Below are 18,349 nucleotides of genomic sequence, written 5' to 3' on the forward strand. Positions count from 1 at the left end.
CCTCAAAAAAAAAAAAAAAGAAAGAAAAGAAAACATATCCCTACCTTCTGCCACAGCAACATCTCTCCCAGGTATGTACCCCAGAGAAATGAGGGCATATAGCCACTATAAGATATGCACAGGGTATTCATGGCAGCTGTATCCATAACAGCTGAAATCTAGAAATCTCTCAACTGTCTTATCAAGAAGAAGCTGGGTAGATAAATTGTGGTATATTTATATGGTGGAATAATGCTGCATAGCAGTGACAGAGAATAAACTAATTACATGCAAAATACAGATAAACTACATAGCATTATATTGAACAAAATAAGTCAGGCACAAAAGAGTACATTGTGTATGAGTCCATTTATATGAAGTTCAAGGACAGGCAAAGCTAATCAATGGGAGGGATGATATTGACTGGGAGAGATCACGAGGGAGCCTCAAGCTAGTTAGTTACATGGGTGTATACATATGTCAAAATTAACTGAGCCAAACATTTAGGATTAGCACCCTTTAGCCACTTACTGAATGTATCGTTTGCTCTATTTTATTTTATTTTAATTTTATTTATTTATTTTTTGAGCTGGAGTCTCATTCTCTTGCCCAGGCTGGAGTGCAATGGCGTGATCTTGCCTCATGCCTGTAATCCCAGCACTTTGGGAGGCCAAGGTGGGTGGGTTGCTTGAGCCCTGGAGTTCGAGACCAGCCTGGGCAACATAGGAAAACCCCATCTTTAGAAAACATAAAAAGTTAGCCAGGTGTGGTGGCGTGTACCTGTGGTCTCAGCTACTTGGGACGTTGAGGCGGGTGGATCACCTGAGCCCAGGAGGTCGAGGTCACAGTGAACTGTGATTGTGCCACTGCACTCTGGCCTGGGCAACAGAGCAAGACCCTGTCTCACAAAAAACCCAAAAAACAAATAACCCAAGTAGGAAACAAATAACAGCAGTAGAGGCAGTGCCATTTCAGAATTCCCCGATCTCTTTTCAGGGAGGGATACAAGACCTTCTTCAACACACTCTACCGTAACAACATTCCCCTTTTCATCTTTTCTGCGGGCATTGGTGATATCCTGGAAGAAATTATCCGACAGATGAAAGTTTTCCACCCCAACATCCACATCGTGTCTAACTACATGGATTTTAATGAAGATGTGAGCCAAATCTTGTTTGGGCTGGGAAAAGACGAGGGATGGGGACCACCAGCCAGGTTGGTTAATTCTGCATGAACCCTAACCTGGGAAAGAAGGGGAGGTAAGCCACACTGGCTTCTTCACCCTCTTGCAGTTGTTTATGGGTTACTTTTTGGCCAGGCGCTGTGGCTCAGACCTGTATTCCCAGCACTTTGGGAGGCCGAGGCAGGCAGATCTCTTGAGGTCAGGAGTTCGAGACCAGCCTGGCCAACGTGGTGAAACTCCATTTCTACTAAAAATACAACAATAAGCTGGGTGTGGAGGTGTGCAGCTGTAATCCCAGCTACTTGGGAGGCTGAGGCAGGAGAATCACCTGAACCCAGGAGGCAGAGGTTGCAGTGAGCCAAGATCATACCACTGCACTCCAGCCTGGGCAACAGAGCACGACTGTGTTCAGAAAACAACAAAAACAAAAAAACTTTCAAAGGATCCTCTCTCTTTGGTGTTTGCCTGACAGTCAACTCTCTGCCCTGGGGTACCTAATTTATGGGCCTACCCTGCCCCATGTCACTGTCATGTGTTATGTGCCATCCTGGGTCCTGCAGGGCATGGGCTTTGATTTGTTTTTCCCAAGCCGGAGGTGGGGTGCTCCAACTCATCCACGTTCTGACTCTTTTCCCCGTAAAACTGATGGTTGGAATTTTTATCACGTTGACCTGCAGTGAGGAGGTGGCCCACCGCTGAGCATTAGCACACGTGTAACCTGAGCGGCATTTATATCACAGCTTCGTGCATCCACTAGAACAGATGATCTGCGATATTGGGTGGCTCCTGTTCATTTAAACTAGGAGTTACCCCTGCCGTCAATATTTAGGCTTTGTGGGGCGTGGCATCACTGTTGCAACTGCCCAACTTTGCCTTTATAGCACAAGAAAGCAGCCATAGGCATCATGTAAACAAAGGAGTTTGGCTGCATCCCAATACAGCTTTATTTACAAAAGCAGGCCAAGTCTGGCCCAGGGGCCCTAGTTTAGGCTACAGTGAAATTTTGGCATTATCTATCACTTTTGGGATTCCCTTTTCTCTGTGACAGAGACAGTGGAGAGCTGACGCCGCATGGGTCCCTGCAGCCCCTCCATCTGTCTGTTGTCTTCGTTATTTAGGGTTTTCTCCAGGGATTTAAGGGCCGGCTCATACACACATACAACAAGAGCAGCTCCGTGTGTGAGGACTCTGGTTACTTCCAGCAACTCGAGGGCAAAAGCAATGTCATCCTGCTGGGAGACTCCATCGGGGACCTCACCATGGCCGATGGAGTTCCTGGTGTGCAGAACATTCTCAAGATTGGCTTCCTGAATGACAAGGTGGGTAGAGGACCAGGGCTACTTCTCTTCATGGCTTTCTTCTCTTTGAATGCCCGTTAACAAATGCCTTTGAACACATTCTTTTTTTTTTTTTTTTTTTTTTTGTGAGACAGAGTCGCGCTCTGTCACCCAGGCTAGAGCGCAGTGGCGTAATCTTGACTTACTGCAACTTCCACTTCCCAGGTTCAAGTGATTCTTCTGCCTCAGCCTCCTGAGTAGCTGAGACTATAGGTGCGCGCCACCATGCCTGGCTCATTTTTGTATTTTTACTAGAAATGGGATTTCACCATGTTGGCCATGGCTGGTCTTGAACTCCTGACCTCAAGTGCTTCGCCCACCTTCACCTCCCAAAGTGCTGGGATTACATGCGTGAGCCACTGCGCCCACCCACCTTTGAACACCTTCTATATGCTAGACACTAGGTAAAGTATTATGGGCACAGAAGGAAGCTGTATTCTCTTGGAGCGCATATTCTTGTAGGAAACAGAAACCCAGTGATTACAGCTTTGTCTTACCACATGACCTTACAGGCGTTCAGAGAGAGGATCAGGCCGGGCATGGGATCCTAGCCTCAGTTTACTGATTGTGCACTGCACTGTCACTCCTCTCAGCATTTCATGGATATTAATTCATTTGATTTTTATAGCCCTTTAAGGTAGTGACTGTTACCCTCATTTTACAGATGAGGAAACTGAGGCCTGGGGTTAAGTAACTTGCCTAAGATGATAGAGTTCAGGAAACAGTGGAGCTGATTACCAGTCCTCCTAAATCCTACTGGAAGTCATGATTGAGATGGGAGATGTTGGTATTGAGGACATGGGTTTATTTTTTTATTTTTTATTTGTTTTGAGACAGAGTCTCACTCTGTCGCCCAAGCTGGAGTGCAGTGACGAAATCTTGGCTCACTGCAACCTCCACCTCCTGGGTTCAAGCGATTCTCCTGCCTCAGCCTCCAGAGTAGCTGGGATTACAGGTGCCCACTACCATGCCCAACTTAATTTTTGTGTTTTTAGTATAGACAGGGTTTCAGCATGTTGGCCACACTGGTTTTGAATTCCTGACCTCAGATGATCCACCTGCCTCGGCCTCCCAAAGTGCTGGGATTATAGGTGTGAGCCACTGTGCCCAGCCAAGGACATGGGTTTATAATTTAGAGAAGAAAAGTAACAAGAACAGATCAGGGACTGACAGGGCTGAAAGCAGCATTGTCATAAAGGGGCTCAAATACGGGGTGAAGCCAGGCAGCTGCCAGGGTGCCTTCCCGCAGCCTGCAGGCGCTGAAGCCCACCAGAATGCTCGGGCCGGATGAAACTGGGTCCTGTTGGGCGTGGTGGCTCATGCCTGTAATCCCAGCACTTTGGGAGGCCGAGGCAGGCAGATCACGAGGTGAGGAGTTCGAGACCAGCCTGACCAACATGCAGAAACCCCGTCTCTACTAAAAATACACAATTAACCGGGTGTGGTGGTGCATGCCTGTAATCCCAACTACACTGGAGCCTGAGGCAGGAGAATCGCTGGAACCCAGAGGTGGAGGTTGCAGTGAGCTGAGATGGCGCCGCTGCACTCCAGCTTTGGTGACAGAGTGAGTCACCAAAAAAACTCCGTCTCAAAAAAACTAACAAAAAAACTGGGTCCTGGTCAGGTACAGTGGCTCATGCCTGTAACCTCCCCCAATTTTGGGAGGCCATGGCAGGGGGATCATTTGAGGCCAGAGTTTGAGACCAGCCTGTACAACATAATGAGACCCTGTCTCAACAACAACACAAATTAGCTGGTGTGGTGAGCATGCCTGTAGTTCTAGCTGCGCAGGAGGCTGAGGCAGGAAGATCACTTGAGTCCCGGAGGTCAAAGCTGCAGTGAGCCAAGATTATGCCACTGCACTTCAGCCTATGCAGCAGAGTCAGACCCTATCTCAAAAAAGAAAGAAAGAAAGAAAGAAGGAAAGAAAGGAAGGAGGGAGGGAGGGGAGGGAGGGAAGGAGGGAAGGAAGGAAGAAAGGAAAGGAAGGAAGGAAGTTCAATCCAGATGGATTAGAGGCAACATCTGTTTTTTTGTGTTTTTTTTTGAGACAAGGGCTCACTCTGTCACCTAGGCTGGAGTGTCGTGGCTCAGTCTTGGCTCACTGTAGCCTTAATTTCCTGGGCTCAAGTGATCCTCCTGCCTCAGCCTCCCAAGTAGCTGGGACTACAGGCACCCACCCCCATGCCCGGCCAATTTTTGTAGAGATGCGGTTTTGCCATGTTGCCTGGGCTGGTCTCAAACTCTTGGGCTCAGATGATCCTTCTGCCTCAGCTTCCCAAAGTGGCAACATCTGGTTTTTTGTTTTTATTCCTTGTTACTATCCTTTGGTATTGACCCAAGGGTTCATTGTGATAGCCCATGCCCATCCCTCATCTGTCTCCAAAGGGTCGTTCTGGTAACCTGAACTCCTCTGGCTCTCAAAAGGGAGCTGAGAGTTGCTGCTCGAATGCTCTCCTCCCCAACCCCAGGGGCTTTGAGAGTGAGCTATGGAGGATGGGGCATTTGGGGACCCTCAGGCTTCTTATTCTCACTCCGGGCAGGTGGAGGAGCAGCGGGAGCGCTACATGGACTCCTATGACATCGTGCTGGAGAAGGACGAGACTCTGGATGTGGTTAATGGGCTGCTGCAGCACATCCTGTGCCAGGGGGACCAGCTGGAGATGCAAGGCCCCTGAGGGCACAGGCTTCAGCCCGACCTGCAGGCCGTGGTGAGGAGTCCGCTCCCCCATGAACACAGAGCAGAGGCCAGGGTGGCCAGCAGCGGCTGGGTCCTTCCATACCCCTCCTTCCTCCTTTCTCTGAGCACCTTCATCACCAGAGGCTTGAAGGAGCCCCGCCATGTGGCAGGGCACAAGCACTGTTCCTAGTGAACCTTGGACCACAGCATGTCAGTGCTCTAGGGATTGTCCATCCAGGGATTGTTTTCAAAACTTTTAAAAGTGGGAAGTTGTTCTTCAAACAAATATAATGTGTGAAACAGATCAAAATTTTTAAAATGAAAAAAACAGCTGTTCTGATTCAGGGGATGTGGGTGGGGGTAGAACCTGGTCCTCTTGGGCCTGGGGGCACAAGTGATGCTTCTAGGAACACAGTTTGCGAACCACCACAAATTGGCCTGGGACCCCGTCCGAGCACAGCCTGATTGTGTCTGGTTCAGGGTGGGGTTGAAAGGGTATTTTCTAGCCTGCAGTGGTTTGACTTTATTCTGATTCAGCCATCAAACTTGAAATTCATTTGGGATCTGTGGGGTTGAGGCAACCCTGTCTGAGAGCCCCCTCTTTAGGGATCCCTGAGGGGATGCATTCGGGTGTGGATGTCCCCCTTTGCCCTAGGCTCTCCTTTCACCTCTTATGGGTCGGGGCCACTAAAGTGGATGACCTGAAAAGGGGAATTTAGAGCAGGGACCTGAGGGTCCCAAGGTGAAAGAAGTGATGTGTGCACGGTGGTCTTGCATTCTTGGGCTGACCCTGAAGAGCCAGTTCAGCATTGTCTTAGCTTTAGAGGAAATCACTGGCACCTTTCCTGCAATGTTTGACTAGCCGTTGGAAAGTTCTGTTATTCTGCAGATGTGAACCGGGAGGTAATACAGATGTTACTGAAGGCCTGCGGTGTGCCAGGTGCCGCTGTGGGCATTTGGGTATCTGCCAGTTGACCCTCACAATGACCCCACAAGAAGGTGCAGCTCCTCCTACTTCCAGATGGCTCAGGCAGGATGGGTAACTTGCCCAAACTCAGTAGCTAGGAGCTGGAGCCAGGATTTGAATGTTTCTGACCAAAGCCCATGCCTTTTGCTGCATTTCTCTGCTTCAGGCCTGTTCCATTTGGTTTTGGGAGGAGGGAGTGGTCACCATCTGAGACTGGGTCAGTAACCACTTCCAGACTTTAATCAAGAAGCTTTCTTGGCCAGCGCAGTGGCTCACACCTGTAATCCCAGCACTCTGGGAGGCCAGGGTGGCGGATCACTTGCCGTCAGGAGTTTGAGACTAGCCTGGCCAACATGGTAAGACCGTCTCTACTAAAAATACAAAAATAAGCCAGGCGTGGTGGCGCGCGCCTGTAATCCCAGCTACTCAGGTGGCTGAAGCAGGGGAATCACTTGAACCCGGGAGGCGGAGGTTGCAGTGAGCTGAGATCATACCACTGTACTCCACCCTGGGTGACAGAGTGAGACCCTGTCTCAAAAAAAAAAAAAAACAAAACACTTCAATCCAGGAGCTTTCTGGATGCTTTGGGGCCAGAGAATGTCAGTCACTGCCCAAGGGGAGCAGTCATGTCTCTTAGGGGACCCTGGGCAGGGAGTGCCAATGGAGGCAGTTTGCTGTGTGGGTCCGGTCCTGTCATTTTCTCTCCTAAGTCCCCACCCCATCCTCCGAATGCTTGGCTAGGACAGATGGCCTGGTTGGCGGCTGAAGTCCTCTTGCAAGACACTGTGGAGATCTGAACTCGGTTACCTTTCCCCTAGCAAGAGGGTGGACAGGTGGTAACAGGTGGTGGCCAGGAGCAGGGAGAGATGGGAATATCATAGTATTAGAAATGATCTATGGAAAAGGATAATCTGACTTGTGTGGTTTAATTTAATCCTTGAACTTTGTAGGTTGTTTGAGGTCAGGGACCTTGTCTTTCCCATTCAGTTGGGACAACTGGAGGATGAGGATCGTCTCTCCACGCCCTGCTGGAGGCCTCCCCACTCTACACATTCACCCCCTCCACAGACCAGGCCTCCCTTCCTGCAGCGAAGCCCCCAGGTTAGGCCCAGGGCAGGCAGGAAACCTCCAGATGGGGAGTCCCCGATCCGGGAACACGCCGCTGTCTGGAACTAATGAGGCCATGGAAACAGCCTGGTTTAACTTTTTTCCCAATCTCTGGGTCTAAAGGCCTCCCACAACCCCCACTTAACCGGCTAGCCATTCCCCTCTGCTCCTCAATCTGTTCCAAAAGACACCCTAAGGCCATTGGTTTAATCTTTTATTTGGAACAAAGGAAAAAAGGACCGACACCAATTTAGCCTTTTGAGTGTGCAGAGCTCTGCCCTCCCTCCCAGCCCTCAGCCCCAAATCCAAGATTTCATAACCCTAACACCCACCCAAGCAGGTTCCCTCACACATGCCCTCTGTTTTCTTCTTCTATGGTTCCTTAGGGAAAGGAGCCTTCTTCAGGGATGAAAAGCTAACTACAGCCCAATCCTGGCCTCCAGCAGCCCAGGGTCAGCTCAGCCTCCACTGGAGGCGAGGGAGGAGGGCAAAGGGCATGGGAGAGGTAGGGCTGCCCTCCAGGAGCTGTCCCCTTCCCTAGGAGCCAGTCAGGAATGGGGAGGAAGGTGGAGGGGTCCTAGGGAGCTATCACATAGAGGAATAGGGGCTGGGAGTGGGGATAACAAGAAGTACAAATAAAGAGAAAGTTTGGGGAGAGGGATAACAAGCTCAGCTGTGCCTGTGATGTGGAGGGGTGGTATGGTGGGGGACCAGCTATGGCCCTATCCAACCCCAGGCTCCACCAGCCCCAAATTGGCTTTGCAAATCCAAACATTTTAAAGAAGGGGTTTGGGGATGGAAGAGAAACGGGGTAGAGGTCTGTGCTGTGGATTTTCATCTAGGGTGGTGGGAACACCAGAGATGTCTCCTCTGCCATCGTTTTAGTTGGCTCCTGGACCTCCTCCCAGCAGAGGGAGGGTGACTGTCAGCAGGTCAGTCCCACCGCCACTGTCCCCCTCGCAGTGGGCCTGTGTCTCAGGCCCGGCCAGGCTCTCTGCCCCTCAGAGCTCCTCGTGGACCCGCTCCTGGTCCTCATCTGACTTCAGCTTGAGCTCCTCGACTGTGATCTTGCCGTCCTGGTTGCGGTCCTGGTTCTGGAACATGTCTCCTATGGTTTTCTCGGGGTCCTGCCCAGGCATGAGGCGTCCTTTGCCCTCACTCACTTGAGCCTTGATGAAGGTGGAGAACTGGGGGAGGGGAGAACCGGGGGAGTGGGCAGTGAGGGTGATGGCCTTGGGAGGGGCCCCAGGTGGAGGTCAGTGAGTGCTTTTTTTTTTCTTATTTTTTCCCAGGCTCCCCCGCACCCTGTAACTCAGGAAGGGCTGGGAAAGGCACTGGTGCTGGGGTCCTGGTGGGGGCCGGGGTGGAGGTGTGGCATGGGGGATAGTCTGTGACTGGTCTCAGGTAGGGAACAGCCTGCATGTGTGCCCAGGAAACAGCAGGGACGAGGAGCCTGAGGTACGGGACTCAGCACAGGCAAGAGCACGAGGGCGGGTGGGTAGTCTGGACAGGAACATCTTCCTCCATGATTCCTGGGTGCGGGGAGTGCATGGGCATGGTTATTAGCACTGAACCTTCACTCACCTCCTCTGGAGGGACCTCTCCATCCTTGTTGAGGTCCATGTCTTCAAACAGGTTGGCAGGAGGGTCCTCATGCCACACAAACAGGTAGCCTGTGGGCAGCCCATCCTCCCGGGACACCAGCTCCACGTCAAACAGTAACACAGCACTGCCTGGGACTCCCCGGGCTGGAGGGAGGGCAGGAGAGAAGGGAGGAGTCCTAGTCAGGCCAGGGTCTGGGCCTGGCTTCACTGTTTCCCAGCCCACAGGCCATAGTTTCCCCTCCTGGGGCTAGGCTGGAGAGTGGGGCATGGGATGTTTAAGGAGCCACCCTGAAGGCATTCCTGACCCCTCCCACCAGCCATCAGGCCCACAGTGGGCAGGAGCAAAAGGGACGGATGCCAGTTAGATGACGGTCTCGGGCCGGGCGCAGTGGCTCACGATTGTAATCCCAGCACTTTGGGAGGCCAAGGCGGGTGGATCACCTGAGGTCAGGAGTTCAAGACCAGCCTGACCAATATGGCAAAACCCCATCTCTACTAAAAATACAAAAATTAGCTGTGCATAGTGGCAGGTGCCTGTAATCCCAGCTACTAGGGAGGCTGAGGCAGGAGAATCGCGTGAATCTGGGAAGCAGAGGTTGCAGTGAGCTGAGATCACGCCACTGCACTCCAGCCTGGGTGACAGAGTGAGACTCCGTCTCAAAAAAAAAAGAAAACAAGATTACGGTCTCAGCCCCTCACCTCCACTCTCCCCGTGGGCCAGATGCGGGGGCACGATGAGCTGCCGCCTCTCTCCCACACACATGCCCTGCAGGCCCGTGTCCAGGCCTTCGATCACCTTGTTGGCCCCCAGAGTCGCCTCCTGGGGGGCCCCGTAGTCATGCCTGGGGGAGAGCAGATGCCCAGGTCAGCAGCCAACCTGTCCCCTGCCAGCGCACACCCCACTCTCTCTGAGGTGGGCCCAGAACAAGCCCTCAGTTCCGGAGTGACTCCCACTGGTGACTTGGACCATGCAGCAGAGTGCAGGGGCCCAGCGGTGCAGACGTGGGGTTCCCTTCTCATCTTGCCTCTGCCCCCTAAAGTATGGCCTCGAGGGCTCATGGCTCCCTGCGTCAGTCTCCCCTCTGTGAAATGGAAAGAGCAGTTCTCCCGCAACGGTTGGTTTCACCTTCCCTTCCCCGGCGACGCAGAGAATTTCATCTCCTCATGGCTCCCCAGCATGCTCTGAGATGGGGACTTACAGAATCAGCAAGAGGCTGAATGCTCCCCTGGCGCTCGAAGACCAAGAGGGAGGAGCAGGCGTCGGGGTACAGTGAGGAGGACTCCCCATGCCTGTGCCCACCCACCTGCCCAGTCCCGGCCCCACCCAGGACCCACGAGGTGAAGAGCTGGGTGCCGTCCAGCAAAGAACAGTTGTAATGGTATCGAACAAAGTCCCCAAGCTTGGTGGTCTCATTGCAGGTCTCCGATGGCCGGGACAGTGTCCTGATTTCCACCACATCCGCAGGGTTGTGGAAGTCAATGACATGAACGTTGAAGATTAGCACGGCAGAGCCAGGGATCTTGTCTCCTGAGGACAGAATGGGGGAGTGTGGTCAGCTCAGAGCACTAGCAGAGGCTCCTCGAGGTCTCTCCATGGAGGCCCCTAGACCTGATACCCCTTCCCGACCCAGAGGATCCAAAGGAGGATGGGACGGGATGTTTGTCCAGAGTCAATTCTAACAAACTCTCATTGGGGCAGGGGGCAGGGGAAGGCGGCTTTCCAGTTAGAAAGCCCTTTTCCACTCACCATCTTGCAAACTCCCAGTAACTTATCCTGCAGATCAGCTTGGCTTGCCCATTATACAGGTGAGGACGGTCCTGGGGGTATGCTGGTTCTGTTTTTCCATAACCACCCTCCCTCCCCAAACTCAGAGGAGTTGGCTGCCCTTCTCCACTGCAGAAGGGGAGAAGTGGGGCGCTGCCCTGGAGGAAACCGATGGAGTCCGGGTGGCAGGAATCAGATGGGGTGACCAGATGTAAGCTGCATGCATGTTTTTGTGATGAGAGAGGCCGAGTGGTGGCTGGAATCCCACTGTGGGAGGGGGCGTCCTGACCACAATGGGCAGTTTGGAGGAGGAGCTGAGGTGGTGGCTGGGGAACGCCCCTACCAGTTCCATTCTCCCCGTAGGCGAGGTGCGGGGGGATGGTAATTCTCCGGCGCTCCCCTATGCAGGCGCCCTGTAGCCCCTGGTCCATCCCGGGGATGATGTAACCCTGCCCGATATAGGTATTGTAGGTGTGGTTGCGGGAGTAGCTGCAATAAAAGGTGGGAGGGCCAGGAAGGGAGTCAAAGGGGTCCTCCCCTTCCAGGCAGCTCAGAGTGACCCCCAGTTTCGTCCACATTTCACCCAGCCCCCGCCCTCCCACCTCAAGACCCTCCTGACCTGGAATCGAAGAGGGTGCCGTCCATCAAGGAGCCATTGTAGTGGTAGCGCATGAAGTCCCCGGCCACGGCTCTGCGGACACAGCCGGCGGGGAGCTCCAGCGTCTCTAGCTGGACAGTGTCCTTCGGGTTGTGCACGTCAATCAGGAGGATGTGAAAGACCAGCGAGGCATGTGGGGGGATCACTGTCCCTGGGGAAGGGATAAGGCCTGAACCATATGGCTGGGGAGCAAGCCCAGGCTCTTTCTTGACTCAGGAAGGCCCAGTGGGCACCATGCAAGGAGACACTAGCCCCACTCTCCAGAGCACTTTCCCGCCCATCAGCAGCCCTGCTTCTTGCTCTTCCAGTAAGGCCTGAGCTTGGTGTTCCCCAGGGCCAACACCGGCTCATACTGAGCCTTCGTGTGAATCAGAATAAAGCACCCCTTCTTAGTGAGACAGCAGCAAAGGTAGATTTCATCCTGCCTTGCGTCCTTGGCTGGATGTCCTTGTGCAGTATACAACCTGAGCAACTGTATGTGGAGGCCTGATTTTCCCTCTTCTGGAGAATTTCCCCTTGAGTCCTTGCCCACCCTCACCATAGCCTTTCTCGCCATAGGCCAGGAATGGAGGGATGATAATTTTCCTTCTCTCTCCAGGACACATGCCCAGCAGCCCCTGGTCCATGCCCTTGATCAGCCAACCAGAGCCGACGTAGGTATCATAAGTGCCGCCCTTACTGTAGCTGCAGAAAATGAGGTGGAAGTAGGAGAGGCAGGCTGGGCCCTGGACTCCCACTCCCCATGCCACAGTCCCCAGTGCCTCAGGGCTTCCCTCCAGCCCCTTACCTTGTGTCGAAGGAGGTGCCGTCCAGCAAGGTGCCATTGTAGTGGTAGCGGACAAAGTCACCGTCCTGGACCATGCGGGGGCAGTGGGGCGGGCGCAGCAAGGTGCTCACCTGCACGGTGTCTTCCTTATTCCACACATCCAGCAGAACCACATCGAAGTAGAGGGTGGCATCCGGTGGAATAAGCCCCGCTGTGAGGGTGCAGCAGCATGGAGGTCTCAGTTCTGCTCTGCCAACCACGATCCCAGCCAGGGCCCTGTTATTCCCCTTCCTCTCATCCCAGCACCAGGAGACCCAAACCAGGCACAGAGCAGCCACTATTTTTGTTTTGTTTTTTTTAAGAGATAGAGGCCGGGCACAGTGGCTCATGCCTGTTATCCCAGCACTGTGGGAGGCCAAGACAGGTGGATAGCTTGAGCCCAGAAGTTCAAGACCAGCCTGCACAACATTGTGAAACCCCATCTCTACTAAAAATACAAAAAATTAGCCATGCATGGTGGTGTGCACCTGTAGTCCCAGCTATTTGTTAGGCTGAGACGGGAGGATTGCTTGAGCCCAGGAGGCTGAAGTTGCAGTGAGTTGATATCACACCACTACACTCCAGCCTGTGCAACAGAGTGAGACCCTGTCTCAAAAAAAAAAAGATGGGGTTTTGCTCTGTCACACAGGCTGGAATTCAGTGGCATGACCATGGCTCACTGCAGCCTTGAAATCCCGGGCTCAAGCAATCCTCCCACCTGAGCCTCCTGAGTAATTAGGACTACAGGCACACACCACCACGCCTGGATAATTTATTTTATTTTTTGGAAAGACGGGGTCTCACTATGTTGCCTAGGCTGGTCTGGAACTCCTGGGTTCAAGCAATCCTCCCACCTTGGCCTTCCAAAACTCTGGGACCATAGATGTCAGCCACTGCCCCAGCCAGAGCTGCCACTCTTCATACTGCGTGCACAGCATGACATTGGGCAAGTCACCCCTCATCTCGGCACTTCAGTTTTCTCACCCCAGGATCCCTGATTCTGCCTCCTGGTCTCCTCCATCCCCAGCTTGTGCCCCAGCCCTTCTCACCCAGGCCGATGCTCCCATAGCCCAGGTGGGGAGGCACAATGAGGCGTCGCCGCTCGTTGACACACATGCCCATGAGGCCTCGGTCCATGCCAGTGATGAGGCGCCCCACGCCCACCACGATGGCCACCAGGGTGTTTCGATCATAGCTGAGGGGGAGGGACAGATGGGATACAGTGATCTCAGACACACACTGCCCATGGTGGCCTAGGTGCACAGGTGTGCCTGCACACACGCACACAATCCCCCCTCCCTATACCCAGGTGTGGATATGCACACACACTTCTCGCCTCCTTTTCAAGTTCCCCTCCTAGGTCAGCCGTGACACCCACCTTAAGGGAATAGACTGTTACAAAAAGCAAGTCCCTGAGGAGGTCAAGGGCTGCTACTGCCCTGGAACAGGGTTGGGTGGGATGCATGGGCCTGATTGCTGCTACTATTTGCTGACAGCAAGTGGGCAGTGGCAGGTACAGCACGGAGGGACAGAGGAGCATTACTATATGGAATTAAATGCTTGGCATTTTACATTCCGTATCTTCTTTCTCTCCCCTGTGAGGTGGGCATTCTTGTTCTCATTTTTCTTATGAGAACAATGGAGACTTGAGAGACTCAGTGCCTTGCCCAAGGTCACACAGCTAATATTAATATGTAGTCAGCTGAGTTCCAAAGCCCATGTTTTTGCCATTATACTGTCGGCTCTCCAAGGAAAAGACAAGGAGAGCAGAGGTGGGGTGGGAATTGGTTTCACATTTTGAAAAGGCCTATTCTACAATCCTGGCTAACACAGTGAAACCCTGTCTCTACTAAAAATACAAAAAAATTAGCTGGGCATGGTGGCGGGTGCCTGTGATCCCAGCTACTCGGGAGGCTGAGGCAGGAGAATGGCATAAACCAGGGAGGCAGAGGTTGCAGTGAGCCGAGATTGCACCACTGCATCTCCCATCTAGAGACGGGGTTTCAACGTGTTAGCCAGGATGGTCTCGATCTCCTGACCTCGTGATCCGCCCATCTCGGCCTCCCAAAGTGCTGGGATTACAGGCTTGAGCCACCGCGCCCAGCCCAGAAAACTTTCTTAACCCATGGCCCCTTCAATTAAAAAAAAAAAAAAGAAAGAAAATCTCCCATCCTCACTTTACTTCTGAAAACTTAAAATAAATTAAAAGTGTATATAATTGGCTGGGTGCAGTGGCTCATGGGCAACAGAATGAGACTCCAGCCTGACGACAGAGTGAGACTCTGTCTCAAAAAAAAAAAAAGTGCCTATTCTAAAAGTGCCATGACTTTTGTTTTTAGTTATACACTTTAATGTATTTACTTTTTTGTAAATGTAAATACTTTTAATGTATTTACTTTTACTTATACATGTGTATTTTTGGAGATGGAGTCTCGACTCTGTCAACCAGGCTGGAGTGCAGTGGCACAATCTCCGCTCACTGCAACCTCCGCCTCCTGGGTTCAAACAATTCTCCTGCTTCGGCGTCCCAAGTAGCTGGGATTACAGGCACACGCCACCATGCCTGGCTAATTTTTGTTTGTTTGTTTGTTTTTGTTTTTTGAGACAGAGTCTCACATTGTTGCCTGGAGTGGAGTGCAATGGAGTGATCTCAGCTCACTGCAACCTCTGCCTCCGCCTCCTGGGTTCACGTGATTCTCCTGCCTCAGCCTCCCGAGTAGCTAGGATTACAGGTGCACACCACCACACTCGGCTAATTTTTTTGTATATTTAATAGAGACGTGGTTTCACTATGTTGGCCAGACTAGTCTGGAAAAAGGCAGGTGGGTATTATAAGAAGACAGCCGGCTGGACCTAGGGGTAGGGCATGGCTCCCTGTGGAGGCCCTGTCTGTCTACGTGTCACACAGTCGGACATGCCACCCTGGCCTCGTGATCTGCCCGCCCCGGCCTCCCAAAGTGCTGGGATTACAGGCGTAAGCCACAGCGCCCAGCCTTAAATTTTTGTATTTTAGTAGAGACAGCGTTTCACCATGTTGCTCAGGCTGGTCGCAAACTCCTGGCTGGTCACAAACTCCTAAGCTCCTTGGCCTCCCAAAGTGCTAGAATTACAGGCATGAGCCAACATACCTACCCAACTTAGAAAACTTTTTTTTTTTCTTTAAGACAGAGTCTTGCTCTGTTGCCCAGGCTGGAGTGCAGTAGCGCGATCTCCACTCACTGCAAGCTCCACCTCCCAGGTTCATGTCATTCTCCTGCCTCAGCCTCCCGAGTAGCTGGGATTACAGGCACCTGGACCACACCCGGCTAATTTTTTTTTTGTATTTTTAGTAGAGACGGGGGGTTTCACCGTGTTAGCCAGGATGGTCTCGATCTCCTGACCTCGTGATCTGCCCGCCTCAGTCTCCCGAAGTGCTGGGATTACAGGGGTGAGCCCCCGCCCCTGGCCAAAAAACTTTTTTTTTTTTTTTTTTTTTNAGCCTCCCGAGTAGCTGGGATTACAGGCACCTGGACCACACCCGGCTAATTTTTTTTTTGTATTTTTAGTAGAGACGGGGGGTTTCACCGTGTTAGCCAGGATGGTCTCGATCTCCTGACCTCGTGATCTGCCCGCCTCAGTCTCCCGAAGTGCTGGGATTACAGGCGTGAGCCACCGCACCTGGCCAGAAAACTTTCTTTTTTTTTTTTTTTTTGAGACGGAGTCTGGCTCTGTCGCCCAGGCTGGAGTGCAGTGGCCGGATCTCAGCTCACTGCAAGCTCCGCCTCCCAGGCTTACACCATTCTCCTGCCTCAGCCTCCCGAGTAGCTGGGACTACAGGTGCCCGCCACGTCGCCCGGCTAGTGTTCTGTATTTTTTAGTAGAGACGGGGGGTTTCACCGTGTTAGCCAGGATGGTCTCGATCTCCTGACCTCGTGATCCGCTCATCTCGGCCTCCCAAAGTGCTGGGATTACAGGCTTGAGCCACCGCGCCCGGCCCAGAAAACTTTCTTAACCCATGGCCCCTTCAATTAAAAAAAAAAAAAAAGAAAGAAAGAAAATCTCCCATCCTCACTTTACTTCTGAAAACTTAAAATAAATTAAAAGTGTATATAATTGGCTGGGTGCAGTGGCTCATGGGCAACAGAATGAGACTCCAACTAAAAAAAAAAAAAGTGTTCCAAGCTCAACACTCATGAGCTGGGCTCCCAGAGTCCCCATCAGGGACAACAACCCCTAAATCCCAACCCCTGCCTCACTCCCAGCAGTCAAGTGCTCAGCGCAGCGCTTCTGGCTACTACCCTATACCTGAATTTGCCCACCAAGCGGACAGGTTTTAAGTCTGGATTGTTTCCTTCTCAGTGTTGTTATGAAGGCTTAAGCTCTGCATGAAGTTTCTACAAGTTCAACAGCATCAAGTCATATGGTTTTCCTCAGGGTCAATGTTAATGTGTGCTGAACTGGCTGGAGGACTGCCAGGCCCTGCGAGAAGCCTACATTCATTCATCCATCTCCTTTGAGTCCTAACATAAGCCTTAGCAAGTAGGTACTGTTTTTGTCTCCATTTTTCATATAAGGAAAGTGATGCTTAAAGAGACAAAATTCTCTGTCCATGGTCATAGCCTGGATTTGAACCAGGGTCTTGGGACTCTTGGAGTTTGTATGCTTACCCCAATATATGCCTGCCTCTAAAGTCATGGCCACTAATTTCCTGTTGGCTGAGTTGCGTGTTTCTGAGGAGAGTCTAAGAAACACTGACTCTTTCGGTGTGCTGTGGGGTCCGTGTATAACTGGGACCCTAGGTTTACCCCTGAGGCTGGCACACAGCCCTGCCCTGTCCCCGCTAACAAAAGTGGACTTGCTGGAGCAGACCAAAGGCCTGGATCAGACCGGGAGGCCACCTCACAAACCCCAAGGGCTGGCAAAATGGGCGGCCTGCGCTTCTTTCCTGATATACCTAAAATGGAGAGAGATGAGGGTTCCAGGAGAACCAGAGAGGGAGGTATGAAATTCCTCTGAGGAGCCCAGGGTGGCATGTCCGACTGTGTGACACGTAGACAGACAGGGCCTCCACAGAGAGCCATGCCCTACCCCCAGGTCCAGCTGGCTGTCTTCTTATAATGCCCACTCGCCTTTTTCCCTGCCTACCGGCTGCTGAAAACTCCCACCCCCTCCAAAAAAAGTTCTATTCCCTCTTCTCTAACCACAAAGGCACTAAAAACGGAGTGGAACCAGAGAGGGAGTCAGGGTGGTTGGAAAGGTATGGGGTCCAGGCTGATAGACCACCCCAGGGTTCTCAAGCAGCAGGGACCACCCCCTTCCCCGCCACACTGTAGGCCAGAACACCCTTCTCCATCAGGTCATTAAATACAGCCCTGGTAACTACACAAGGCAGTTCACCTTGATTATCGAGTCCTTTCTGGGATGTGGAGAGCTTGTGAGAAACAAATGGGATCCTTTGAGAAGAGAGGGTTTGGAAATGGGGACAGGAAGGTATCTTTGGGGAGATAGGTGTCTGGGAGGCCCCAAGGGTGCTGTCTGGGGTTAGAGTATTGGGATGTAGAGCTTAAAAGAGGCAACAAGGAAATAGGACCCCGGGTTCAGGAGACAGAGTGGTGAATCTGGGGGCGCCCAACCGGGGTTACCTTGAGTCAAACTTCTTGCCATCTTCGAAAGTGCCGTTGTAGTGGTAGCGCACAAAATCCCCCATCTGCACTTCCCGAGGACAGGCCCTGGGGATGTGGTACCTCTCGATAACCACATCTTCCAGGGGCCCCCCGGCAGGGCTGGCGCGGCCCAGCCCCCTCCCCACGGCCTGCACCACCAGTAGCAGCAACTGCAGCAGGGGGAGCCGGAGGAGGCTGTGGCTGGGGGGGCCCGCGGGGAACATGGTGCCTGCAGTTGGGACCGCCGGCAGTGAGGGCGAGCAAGGGAGCCGCCGCCAACCTCCTTCCCCCGCCCCCCGCCTCCCAGAACTGGCTCCCCCTCTTCCTGTCCTCCTCCCCTACCGCCGCCCTGGCTGGTCCACGTGGAATGGGGGCTGGGAAGACAGAGCTGGCCTGGCCAGAGGAGCGGCGGCGGAGGGGTGCAATAGGAGGAGGGGGCCAGGTTGAGTGTGTTAGAGTCGGAGGGAGGCCCCACAAAGAACTCCGGGTTCCCCCTCCCCCCATCTTCATCCCTGGCTGCGAGACCTGGGGCCTGGCCAGGGAGGGAGGGCCGGGAAAGATGAGAACTCCGAGTGGACACCGAAGGAAAAAAAAAAAAGTTCAATGTCTTTTTTCGGAGCCC

The 18,349-nt window shown here is 52.7% G+C and overlaps 2 protein-coding genes across 5 annotated transcripts in view; one reads left to right on the plus strand and one right to left on the minus strand.

Annotated features, from left to right (window-relative positions):
• NT5C3B (5'-nucleotidase, cytosolic IIIB) overlaps nt 1–5,493 on the plus strand; it is a 29,754-nt gene extending 24,261 nt beyond the window's left edge. For all 4 annotated transcript variants that reach the window (XM_017880133.1, XM_017880134.1, XM_017880136.1 and 1 more), the window contains 3 exons: nt 976–1,138; nt 2,281–2,481; nt 5,043–5,493. In XM_017880133.1, the coding sequence (XP_017735622.1) occupies nt 976–1,138; nt 2,281–2,481; nt 5,043–5,177 (499 nt within the window). In that variant the 3' untranslated portion in view covers nt 5,178–5,493. The remainder of the gene's footprint in view (nt 1–975; nt 1,139–2,280; nt 2,482–5,042) is intronic.
• A 1,960-nt stretch (nt 5,494–7,453) lies between these two features.
• Nucleotides 7,454–18,319, minus strand: FKBP10 (FKBP prolyl isomerase 10). The gene is made up of 10 exons (XM_017880130.1): nt 17,707–18,319; nt 13,135–13,280; nt 12,068–12,257; nt 11,819–11,964; nt 11,242–11,431; nt 10,966–11,111; nt 10,193–10,385; nt 9,557–9,699; nt 8,838–9,001; nt 7,454–8,440 (listed from the first exon to the last, which is right to left on the minus strand). Exons 1-10 carry the CDS (start codon nt 17,949–17,951, stop codon nt 8,255–8,257), a joined length of 1,749 nt encoding a protein of 582 aa, XP_017735619.1. The 5' UTR covers nt 17,952–18,319; the 3' UTR covers nt 7,454–8,254.
• Nucleotides 18,320–18,349: the final 30 nt, after the last annotated feature.

The sequence above is a fragment of the Rhinopithecus bieti genome, unplaced genomic scaffold, assembly GCF_001698545.2.
Source record: "Rhinopithecus bieti isolate Rb0 unplaced genomic scaffold, ASM169854v2 scaffold_11744, whole genome shotgun sequence".
Classification (NCBI taxonomy): Eukaryota; Metazoa; Chordata; class Mammalia; order Primates; family Cercopithecidae; genus Rhinopithecus; species Rhinopithecus bieti.